Source organism: Lathyrus oleraceus, chromosome 5 (assembly GCF_024323335.1).
Source record: "Lathyrus oleraceus cultivar Zhongwan6 chromosome 5, CAAS_Psat_ZW6_1.0, whole genome shotgun sequence".
Classification (NCBI taxonomy): Eukaryota; Viridiplantae; Streptophyta; class Magnoliopsida; order Fabales; family Fabaceae; genus Lathyrus; species Lathyrus oleraceus.
This window is the reverse complement of record NC_066583.1, coordinates 524,384,258-524,397,368: the sequence shown is the minus strand read 5'-3', so window position 1 is coordinate 524,397,368 and position 13,111 is coordinate 524,384,258. Positions and strand designations below refer to the sequence as shown.

Genomic DNA, 13,111 nt, shown 5'->3' with positions numbered 1-13,111 from the left:
GTAAGATCGACCTATTATAGGTTGGCTTCTAGGTTCGCAACCAGAGGTGAAAGATGGAGTGCGGTGTTAATGTCCGGGAAAGTATTCAGTGAGTGTTGCATGAAAGTCATGAAAGATGAGAGCATCAAAGCTAGCACACACGCTGTAACAGTCTTTGACTGTCATAGGCAAAATTTCAGCGTCCAGGAAACAATGGACCACAACGAGGGGAGACCAAATTTATCCTATGTTGTTAGACTAAACAGAAGTTGGTACGATTGTGGAAAATTCCAGGCCTTCCGCATTCCTTGCTCCCATGCCATTGCAGCATGCACTTATACTCGTCAAGACGCTTACAACCATTTACCTGATGTGTACAAGGCTGTCACTGTCATGAACGTATATAATCAAAGCTTCTCGGTACTACCAATGGAGGAATACTAGTCTCTATATGAAGGTGATATAGTTTGGCACAACGACGAGATGCGTAGAAAGTAAAAAAGGAAGGCCAAACAGCACACATATCATGATAGAAATGAATTCCACAGATAAAATGATAAGATTATGTAGTATTTATCGTCAACCAGGACACAACAAGAACAACTGTCCCAATCGAAGAGCATCATCTGGGTCTTAAGCTTTTTGTAACATTGTATTTCTGTAACCTTCAATCATTATATATCATTAAGTTTTTGTTACAACGAGGTTCACAACAAACATCAGTACAAAATAAGCTATCTGAAAACAAAAATATTTCTAACTGATTACAACAAATCAAATTGATGTCATCTCGACCGAACATCATTTCCCTGGCATCCTTATCAGTCTTCATTCGCACCCAACCAAAGATATTGTCGAGTCTCTCAATACTTCTAATTTTTCCCCCTTCTGGTATTTTCCCATCTAACCAACGAACCAGCTCCCTCTTCAGTTGATCGAACATAGTGATGTTCCAGAACAGCATCAGCATCTGAGGTTTGTCTCTCGCATAAATCACATTTCCGTATCAGCGATGAACATCAAACATGATTTCCAAATGATTAAATGAGATGTGGAACAATGACTCACACAACACATCTATTTATAACAAAAAAGTTGCATTTTACACTGAGGTGCCAATCCAATTGGCGCCTCCTCTCAAGTTATACACAGGGGTGCCAATTGGATTGGCTAAGGCACATGCCCTAGCCAATCCAATTGGTGCTTGCATTCAATTTTTAAGAGGAGTCGCCAATTGAATTGTCGTCTCCTCCTAAATGTGGGGTAGTTTGGGATTTTTTTTGAAACCAGGGGAATTTTGAGAATTTCCTTGAAAAAATGGGTTATTTTTGTAAATAATTCAACAATATACTCATCTGTTTTTTATTATAAATTATTTTTGACAAACGAATATAATTTTCTAAAATATTTTTAAATTTTAGTTTAATTAAATTTTAATAATTAAAAAATAAATATATTAAAATAATATAAGAGGGAGAAGTTATGAATGATTATTTTATATTTATAAGATCCTCATCCTTTGATATGGGAATAAAAAAAATCATGAACAAAATATATTTTTGTGAATAAAAAGTATTCGGATATAATTTACCATAACTTAATATAAATAAAAGAATATTTAAATTCTAATGTCACATTTCTGAAAATAATATTTGGATCCATAAAACAAACAATCCAATAGAAGTATTTCTCAGGAGAAATACTTCCTTAATCACAAGTCCAAACAAAAATGATTTGGACACACTCATAAAGCTATATATTGATTAATTATTTTATTTTACAAAATAATAATAATTTTTTTCAATTTTTAATTGCAACTATGATCCCCCTATTTTTCAATTTTTTGGATTTTGGTCCTCCCATTTTAAAAACCACTATTTAGTCCCTTTTTTAATTTTTCAGTTTGATTTTAGTCCCCCCCCTCCAATTTGAGATTTTTTTTCATGATGTGGCATTATCCAAGATGACGTGGCAATGACAGGTTAATTTGAAATTAATCATATTCACCTAATATACTTCCACGTATTTGTTGTCCTTTTTAATATCATTTCAATTATCTATTAAACTTTAATTTCAATTAAAAATCAGAGTAATCGAAACGTTTCAACCTCTCACTTCGTCTCTCATAGATACAAACACATGAGCATGAATGAACTCTCTTCGTCTCTCAGTTACGAACATGAACCCTAAGAACAGAATCTGAAATCGCCATTAATCAACTCGTGTTGGTCGCTTTAGGTTGCTCATCTCTGAAATGGCAAACCCTACTTACGTTTCGAGGCATGTAATTTTGTTTAGGGTTGTTAAATGTGTTAATGTTGTGCCTTAATTTGATCATTTTGAACATTTGTTTATGTTATGTAACTTTTTTATGTTGTGGTCCCTGAACTCTTAATGTGTTATGGTCCCTGAACTATTAATATGTTGTGGTCCCTGAACTGTTAATGTCTTGTGGTCCCTGAACAGATAATGTCTTGTGGTTCATGTAATGTTAATTTGTTGTAATCTCTGTTTTACCAGTGTTGTGATTTGTTTATGTTCTATTGTAGGTCATCTGGTACCCAAGTTCTCAGATTTAGAGTACACCATCAGGGACATTTAGTACATAATCCAGTGAAGTTGTATGTTTATGGGCTTGTTTCTGAAATCAATTGGGATTGGGATGTGGACTTAATGTCATATATGAAAATTGTAGAATTTATCAAAAGTGAGGGGTATTCTAATATAAAGTGTTTATGGTATTGAAATTCTAACTTTTCTTTTTCTCGTGGATTTCGGCCTTTGAATAATGACAACAATGTGTTAAGGTTAATGGAAGATGTTAGAGGCTTTAAAGTAATTGATATTTATGTTGAACACAAAGTTGAAGAAATTAATATTGAAGATGTTATTTTTGAGGAGGATAATGGTGAAGAAGCTAATGTTGAGGGAGCAGATAAAGAAGTTAATGTTGAGGGAGAAGATGAAGAGAGTGAAACAGATCCAAATTATAACATGAGTGGTGAGGATGACGATAAAGACGAGGACAATGAGGAAGATGACATTGATGAGTTGAATTTAGGTGATTGGGTTGGTATCAATTGGGCGACTATTCTCCCTACTGCTACAACAAAGCAACCTTCAAAGTTGAATGATATTTCTAATAATGATAGTTGTGATTCAGATGTGCTTCATACTCCACCCAATAGTGATGTTGAAGCTGATATGGAAAGGTTTCCAACTTTTAAGGAAACTACAAAACTTGAAGTAGGGATGACGTTCAAGGATAAATTACAAATCAAAGATGCCATAAAGGAGTATGCAATGGAGAACAAGAAGAATCTTGTGTTCAAGAAAAATGACAAGAGAATGTTTGTTAAATGTATATATGGTTGTCCATTTTATATTAGGTTTGGCATGAGGACTACCTACCAATATTGACAACTCGTTACCAAACAAGAATAGACAAGTGAAAATAGATTGGTTGGCTGACAACTTTGTGTATACTATAAGACACACTCCTGGAATAAAAACCAAAGGGCTAATTGTAGAAGCTATTAAGAAGTGGGGGTGAAGTTGCCAAAGGATCAAGCTTATAAAGTCAAGAAAAAAGAAATAGAATTGATTCAAAATGCTGGTCATGAACAATTCAAACATCCTAGGAGTTATGCTAAGGAGTTGTTAAAGTAAAATCCAAACTCTACAGTTAAAATTAAGTGTGATGATTCAGGTGGTGGTCATGTTTTTGAAAGAATATATGTGTGCTTAGAAGCTTGTAAGGAAGCGTTTACAACCTCTTGTAGGCCTCTAATTGGATTGGATGCTTGTTTTCTGAAAGGTGACTTTGGAGGCCAGTTAATAGGTGATGTTGGTAAGGATGAAAATAACAAGATTTATCCAATCGCTTATGCCGTTGTAGAAGCTGAAACAAAAGACTCTTGGCAATGGTTCCTTAAGTTATTACTCAAAGACTTAAAATCCATTCAACACAAGGAATATAGATTTATATCACATCAACAGAAGGTTAATTTTATCACTATGTTAATTATGTTTAGGTTATAGAAGGAGAGTCGCAAGCACCGCCACCAACCCAAGAATAGTTACTTTTTTAAGTTTATGTTTTGTTATGTTTATGAAGTTTATAAAGACCAAACACTTAAGGTCTTTTTTTAATGTTGTTGAAGTTTATGTAATGACCAAACATTCAAGGTCTTCTTTTTTGGTTATGCTGCTGCAGCTTGTCAAAAATAAGGTTAAGTTAAGATGAATTGTAGTTATGTTGAATTGTAAGTTGGATTACAAGTATGATAACAAAGTTAAATTGTAGTTATGTTTAATTATAAGTTACTGCAAAATTGTAACAGGTTATGTGTCATACTGCTAAATTGTAGCAGATTATGTGTCATACTGCTAAACTGTAACAGATTATGTTACTTAACAATTTAAAAATAGGTTATGTGCCATATTGCTAATGCTAAATTGTAATAGATTGTGTTATTTAACAGTTTGAATGGTATCAGGTTATGTCAAACAAGTTGAATGGTATAACACCGACAATTTTCAGGTTATCTGTCATAATGCAGGTTATGTGCCATAATGTTGAATGGTATCATGTAATTCAACTTCCACGTTTTCAACTTTGTTATAACAGACAACCAACTATCCAACTTATGTCAAAAAGTTTACACAACTTTGTTACAACATAGACAAATATAACACAAACAACCATTTATCAAAATACATAGACACATTACTTCATTTGACAATATATAGAGAAATTACATCATTTTAGTACATGTGTTGCAACTAATACAAACACAGCTAAAAAACAAACACCATAGACAAATCCATAAAATAAGACTATATAGAGAAATTACATCATTTGAGTACATGTGTTGCAACTAATACAAACACAGCTAAAAAACAAACACCATAGACAAATCCATAAAATAAGACATAAACGCAATCTTCATCTTCAACAAATCTTCATTTTTCTTGATGTCCTTAATCACATCCATAAGCTCTTCATTCTTGTCTTTCAAAAATCTAATCACATCTTTTGCACGGCTGCTCATGTCTTCATTAAACCATTGAAAGTAGTTACATCATTTTTTCCTCATCGCCTTAAAATTATCACAACCATGAAATCTTCTTATGGGATTCTCGTATGTCCATGATGTCATCAATGGTGACTCAAGCTCACACCAACATTTATTCCTTCTTCTTCTTATACCAGTCTGGTTTGTTAAGGCAAATGAAAAACTTGTTTCTGACATGGTCGGATGGCTTTGTTAGATACCTGACTGGGTTTGTTAGATACCAGACTGAGTTTGTGAAGAAGAGTATGAACAAAAATGAAAGATGGGGTGGGGTTGGGTTGGGAAAGAAGACGCCACTAAACAAAAATGAAAGACGACGGGGCTATTAAAAACCAGACTGGGTTTATTAGATATTAGATTGGGTTTGTGAAGAAGAGGATGAACAAAAATGAAAGATGGGGTTGGATTGGGAAAGAAGGCTTCGCGGAAGAAATCGAAAATGAGGCAGTGGTGCAAAAGGATATGTTAGAGTGTGATAACATTGCAATTTTTATATAATGATATTAAATTTTTATTTATGAAAATTTATCAAAATAAGTTACGTATATATCAAATTAAAAAAATGAATAGGATTGATTTTAAATTGATCCGACATTGCCACATCATCTTAGATAGTGCCACATCATCTTGCATAGTGGCACATCATAAAAAAAGTCTCAATTTGAAGGAAGAACTAAAATCAAACTCAAAAATTAAAAAAAATACTAAAATAATAATTTATAAAATGAAAAGATCAAAATCAAAAAAATAATAATACAAAATAGAGTATCATAATTACAATTAAACCTACTTTTTATTCATTTTATGTGAATGTGCCTTAACATTTATCCAAATCTTTTGTGTCTATAAGAAACTAGCTCAACGATTACTAGCTTTTGAAATTTAATCTTGTTACTCTTTCCACTAATTATTTATTTTAACCACAAATTACTATAGGCAACAATATAAAAACAAAAATTAAAATCTACTTCTTATTATGAGCAGAAATTAAACTTCAAAATTTATTACACTCACACTCAATGCAGATCAACTACTTCTACAAGACTAGTAACTAATCAACAGTTTTGTTTTTTTCAAATGATCATGCACACAACTTCTTCATATAACTTTTGGTATTTTTTTTCATTGATTTTGATCAAAGGGAAATGGAGCTATAAAAGCCGAATTCAAATGCCAAATCTTGATAGAAACTTTGATGTTAATGTTAGTTGCATTGTTGAATAGAAACAATCTTGCAGCTCCATATATTGCTTCTGTTGGATAAACTCTACTTGAGATCACTCTTCTTCCTCCTTGAGCAAAGCTCTCAATTATCGAATGGTCAACCTAATCACATTAATCACAAATTTATTCTCGTTAATCTCCGCGATCGCAATAATCCAAAAAAAATGGAACAGGACGAATCAGATATATCAGAGAACGTAAGTCTAAAATCTTGGTCTGTCACCCCTAATGAGTATACTCGAGAAACATGCTCGTTTGTCACCCCTAATTTTTGCGCAATGAATTTTGATGAGATAAAATACAACAAAAAGTGTGTCATTGACACCTACCAATACTCTCATGGACAATTTCTCATCACTGAAAACTGGAACTTTGCTACCATAAACTGGTTTTTTAACCTCAGAAGCCTTGGATGATCTGCATCATACAACAATTCATTTCTAATCATCAAATAATGCTTCATCCATGAAATTGTAACCTTGTTCAAATTTGTATTTCATTCAAATTCTTACCTTGTTTCATCAACACAGAAGAAAGTGGTTGAACAATCAATGCTAGTATTAGAGAGGCTAAAATAGACGGGAGTTTGTTCAGAAAGTGTGTCATCTGCAATAGCTATAATTCCAAATGGTCCAAAAGCACTTCTTTCAAAAGCACCTTTTCCACAATCTATGTTATCATTGCTGATATTTGCTTCTGATGTCAATGACTCAATCTCAAATTCAGCAAATATATCCAACTGTCAAAAAAAAAATATATCATTAAATTTTATACCTGTCCTATGAAGTCCAGACTATGACACTAAACATTGACATTGATATCAAACATGACACCGATACTGATACTATCGGTGTCGTGTTGGTGTCAGTGTCCGACATTCTCGGACACGGACGCGCTTTTTTCCAGAGACAATGATATAGACAAAACTAACCTGTGTTGCTTGAGTAATGTTCAATGGAACAACAGAGCCAGGTGTAATTAGTACTCCTTCATATTCATCACTGCTTATTCTTAAACTCTCTATTTCTTCTATTGGCCATAGAACCAAACTACTTCTAGTCTTCTTGTCAAACAACACCGTTCTTGGAATTGTCTGAAAAGGAAGAAAAATTGTGTACCAAGATTTTATGAAATACATATTAAAAACTTTAAAATTAATATAATTAATCAAGTTCAGTTGATAGCATCAACTAATAGATATGTCCGTTTCGTTTCGGTTTGTCTCACGGAAAGAAAATGATAGTTTACCCCGCCAAAAAGCGCGATGCAACTAGGCTAGATGGACATAGAGCAAAATAGACATATTTGACGGACAAACTCGTTTTCCTATCCCTAACTACATAAATATTTGATCGCACTCTGATATGTGAAATTTTGATGATTAAAGTATTAAATTATTAATTAAAAATACTAAAAAAATAATGTTTAAAATGTTAAAACTTCATTGACCATTTTTAATTTGAACTAGTTAGAAATTCAAAAAATTGATACCTGAAGTGATGCCCAACCTTTTTTCAAATCATCACTTGCAGTATCAGTTTCATTAATCCAACCATACAAAATCCTTCTTTTTTTCACTTGATCATAAAAAGTTTTTGAAGCATAGTATCTTCCATAGTCCAAAAGAAGCCCAATACCTACATCCTCATTAGGGTTATCAGGCACCCATGTATCATTTTCAATTAAATAAGTTCCAATTGCATAACAATCAACTTTTTTGTCATTCAAACTAGCCTTTAGTACATGCTTAACTTCGGGTCCATTTACCGATGTGTCCAAACCATTCGCCCCGTTTATTGAAATTGGGTAAAAGTCCACACATTCCCACATACCTGTACCTGGGACTGCGTGTAAGTAGTTATCGTTGAGTTCAAAATATGTAAAATTTGTCGTTTTGTAAACAAACGACAGACCTGTTTTTCCTTTCTTCGACCCAATTAAAACCCTCCATTTTTTATCGGGCCCGATCCAAGCTGTGGTTGGATCGCGAAAATTCTTCAACCCAATGCCAGGTGGGGGTTCAATGACTGGGTTATAAGCGTACTTAACCCAGTCAAGAAGAAGTGGATCTGATAAGTTGGCGGGATAAGCAAGATTTTGAACTTGCACGTAGTTATTGGTATCGCCCGTGTAAAGCATTATGATTTCGCCACTTGGGAGAAGTGTGGCGGATCCGGTCCATACACCGTTTATATCGAACCACTTGTCGGGTTCCATAGCAATGGGAAGGTAGAACCAATGGATCATGTCCTTTGATACAGCATGACCCCATGTAATGTTGCCCCAAATGGCTGAATCTGGATTGTATTGGTAAAATAAATGGTACCATCCCATGTGAAATAATGGACCTGCAACCATGCAGTGCAATGCGATACAATTAAACTTTGATAATTTTTTTTACTATTTTATTTTTTGGATTTTCATAATAGGAGACATGAAAAAATTGAGATTCTACAACCATATATTGTCAAGAATGTAGGATTGTGGTTGTGTAACATTTTATTGTATGTTTCTAAACTCAATTTTAATTAACTTTTTTTAACAAATTCTTTTCAAATCAATCCTTTTTAACAATGGTACCTTTCTTCTATTGTTAAGAAAATTAGAAAAACAGTGGAAGAAAAATTTATGTAGAGCCTAAAAAACTTGGGTAGAAAGAAACATAATTTAACTATGGAAAAATAAATAAAGACTCCTTTAAATCTCAATTTTAATAGTAAAGTTAGATAAAGAATCCCTATTTATCTTTTAAGAAATATGGAAAATAGATAAAATTTTAATTTTTTTTTCTTAATTTATTTACCTATTTCTTATTGTAAAATGTTTGTATCTTAAATTTATATTCCTTTTAAATGATTTTTATTTTTATTTCTAATTCACTTTAATTACTTTTGACTTCCAATAGCCACTTTAAGGCATCATCAACACTTACACTCATTTGAGACCTCTCTATTATAAGTAATTATTTGGTCGACAACATGACATCTAACTTCTTTTATTATGATTGAATTATCTAAAATAGTCAACTCTAGAAATCAAATCTAATTGTTTTTAGACGTTACAATGTAAATACTTTTAACACCAAATGAAAACTTTAGGCGAACGGGTTAAGATTGAACATCTGGAGGTTAAATTAGTTCCTTGATCGTAAGAGTCGGGATCAATGTGACAGTATATTGAAGCATTTGATTCGTCGATCAGACCTCTGGTGTGGGAATAACATGCAGTGAGTGATAGATCGAGTTGCATTGGATCTTACAATTGGAGATAATCACAAGAAATAGTTTCAAAGAAATTTAAGAGTTATCAGAATTAGGTAACATAAGCAGTTATAGTGACTTGAACAAATGGTTGTGGTTGTGTAACAGAAGAAATTGAAGGAATGTGATGGTATTCTTGAGAATTAGATGACGTTTCTCACATATGACGCCATTATTCTGGTGTGAAACAAAAAATGAATATGATGTTGGTGATAACCATCGTGGACAAGATTCTGACGTGGTGGTAGGGGCATCTGATGAGCAAAGATGGGAGTGTACTTGCAAGGTTAACACTTTAATGTTCAAGTCACAAAGGGAGAGAGGTGGACTTGCAATTGAGTAAAAATGAATTGTACCTTTGTACGATACATAGTGAGACCTATATAGGGATGATGGTTAGAAACGTCATTAATGGGTATAGTGTGAGACACATGTAGACTTTGGATGCATATCAACGACTAGGTTATCAAAGACTTCAGCGTGGTGCCTCAGTATGAGCGTCCACATGTTCATTGACTTAATGAGTGTCTATGTTTGGATTGAGCCTTAGTGTTGGGCTGGTCTTATTGGGTCGTTGGCCATTCCAAAGTCGTTCCCCAAGTTCTTCCTATCAAAAGTGAGGTGATGATTTTTTATGTGAATATTTTTAGACCAGCCCCTTGAAGTTCTGTTGTAGGAATGTAAATTTGTTGGAAGAGTTTCCTCGGGGAGATGGAGATTTATGTTGAGAATTGAGTAGGAGTTTGTGGCATCGAGAATGCGTGCATTAAATGCCCATCATGTCATTGAAACATTATTTTAGGATAGATCTCCATGTGGACCCATGTGCCTAGAGTCGACGTGAGTGTAACTTTCCGCTAGATATATTTTGTATGATGTCAAAACTAGGATACTTTAGTGTTTATGTATATTTGATGATATCTCTCTGAGTCTTTATGTGCATCTTAGCATTATGAAGCATAAAAATATTTTGAAATGATTTTGAAAAGGTTTCATGCATTACAAAATAGGTTTTTATGGGAAAAACAATATATGTGTCGACACATACGTGTTATAGGTCGACACATAGAAGAAAAAAAAATTATGAGTCGATACATACGAGTTATAAGTCGACACATGTAAGTTATTTTTAAATTTTGTAGCTTATGTTTGATGTGTCGATTGTATGTATCGACACAAGACCTATATAGATCGACACATGATCTATAGAGGTCGATGCATGCATCGAATGTGTCGACACATGACTTACATAGATAGACACATGCAACGCATTTTCCCAAAAACTCATGATTTTTTCAAATATTTTACATTCCTTTTGCCTTCAACTTGCACGCATATATACTTCATACATGCATCATTTCTAAAGATGATTTTGAGAAAATCACATACAAAACCGTGATTTAAAAGAGTTCTCATCATCTTCAACCTACATTATATGCATACACACAAACAAACTACACATAATCATTCTTTATTTAGGTGTCATCTATAATAAGTGTTGATAATTTCCAATTTAGATTGTTGAATTGTAAATTAGGTTGAGATCTTTGAGGGTTTCAAATTAAAAAAAAATCAAGTTGGGATTTTTCTTCAAGGTCAATTAGGGATTTGATGGTTTTGGACAAGATTATGCAAGTTGGATTCGATCGAGTGAAAACTTTTAAGAATTGAGGTTTCTTGCAAAGGAGTGGCGTGAGGCGGTGGATCATCTTGGTAAATCTTGGGTTACAACAATTTGCAATTTGGATTCGATTGAGTGAAAGCTTTGAAGAACGGAGGATTCTTGCAAAGGAGTAGCGTAAGACAAGGGATCAAATTGGTATTGTTAGGTGATTTGATCAAGCTCAGATCAAAGGGAAGAGAAAATTTTAGAATCAACATCAAACATAGGGTTTGTAGGATTGGATTGCTACATTTATCTTGTATTCTACTTTTGTAAATTAAGGTTAATTTTCATTATCTCAATTTGAGTTCGAATTGAGGGCATATGCACCTATAGCGAGGTTGATTGGGGAACTGCCTAAACAAAGTCTTGTGTAATCTCTTTCTATCTCTTTTACTTTTCATTTGTAAATTGTTGAATTCATTGATTGTGTGATCAATACGTTTAATTAAATCTTTTGATAACTATTTGGAAAAAGTTCTCTTGAGTTGATCACAATCTATTAGATTGTGGTTGGATTTGAAGATAAAAAAACCATACAAAATTCTAAACAAAATGAATTGCACACAAGTGTTCGATAAAATAATTTTGTTTGAGTTATTCTACTATTTTTTTTAAGTTTTAAATATTAATGTAATCAAATAAAATAATTAAATACTAATTATCTAATAATATTGCATAATTTACTCGTATATGCAAATGCATAATTTAGTCCTTAATAAATAATAAATTTCATTGTCCCATAAGTATATCCATTATTATATTTAATTTGATTATATTAAAGTACATGTTCAAATCTATAATTTATCATTTTTCAGTACTTAGTATGAGCTTTTCACTAAATTTTTTAGAAAGAAAAGAATAGAAATAGATCCATCAAAAAATAAAATTACAAAATAACAACTAAATAAAAAACGTACCGTCGGGGTCTATGCCAAGTCAGTCAAATAACCACATGAAACAATCAAAGTTGATTAGTCTCATAACCAAATTTAGTAATCTTAGAATAAAAATTTAAATGAAGATAAAATAAAATTGAAAAAAAATAGTATGTTAATCATATATCTAAATTTAACCACCTACCCTTCAAGGAAGATACTAAAAAAACATAAAATTTAAACTTTTTTGATTTCGGTATATCGTGTTAATCTTCTCTATATCGTTTCAATTTTATCGGATGTTTCTGAAGTGACATGTAGCAAACTAAACTTCAACTATGTGTATAGAAAGAAAAAAAAAAGTAAGGTACACTTACCATTCATCCAATTCTTTTGAGGTTGAAAATGAAAAGCTGTTCTTTGCCAAGAAAACATAGCATCTGTCCAATCATATGAATTTGACTTAGGTGAAACCCCTTGAGCAACCTCTCTAGCCAAATCTTGGGTTTGGTTTATGATGATAAGTGCAAGCATTGACATTAGGAATACTATGGAACCAAATGTGACAAAGATAAGGTATGATGTTTTTTGATTACTTTTCAGCAATGGAGTGTGTAGAGTATTGGAAATATTAGGCTTCATTTTCAGGGTATGTTGTGATGTAATTTGAGTTTGAGGGTTGCAATGTTGTTCAAATAAGAAAGATGGTGTACTTGGAATGGTAAGTGTGTGAATGTTGGATTGGAATGGTGGTTCCAAAATTTAGAAATGGAAAAAGAAAACATAGAATGATGACATGTTTCTGTTTTTGAAGAAATAAAGGCTTGGAGATGGAACCATAGAATGATAATTATTTTTCAAAATATTGAAATATAACCTATATTTTTTAAAATTATTTAAATCATTTTAATTAATTAATTAATGTTGATGTAAGAAATTGACTAACCTAAAGAGTTTTCTTTAGTTTTGAAATTTGCATCTAATTATTAAAATTTATTTATTTATTAACTTGATATTCAATCTTAAAAT

General features: G+C 32.5%; 1 protein-coding gene across 1 annotated transcript; it reads right to left on the bottom strand.

Annotated features, from left to right (window-relative positions):
- Window positions 1–6,071: 6,071 nt before the first annotated feature.
- Window positions 6,072–12,816, bottom strand: LOC127082996 (beta-fructofuranosidase, soluble isoenzyme I). Its single transcript, XM_051023233.1, has 7 exons — window positions 12,460–12,816; window positions 12,125–12,133; window positions 7,773–8,629; window positions 7,213–7,374; window positions 6,794–7,020; window positions 6,611–6,698; window positions 6,072–6,383 (listed from the first exon to the last, which is right to left on the bottom strand). The coding sequence occupies exons 1-7, from the start codon at window positions 12,722–12,724 to the stop codon at window positions 6,180–6,182; spliced, it is 1,812 nt and encodes a 603-aa protein (XP_050879190.1). The 5' UTR covers window positions 12,725–12,816; the 3' UTR covers window positions 6,072–6,179.
- Window positions 12,817–13,111: the final 295 nt, after the last annotated feature.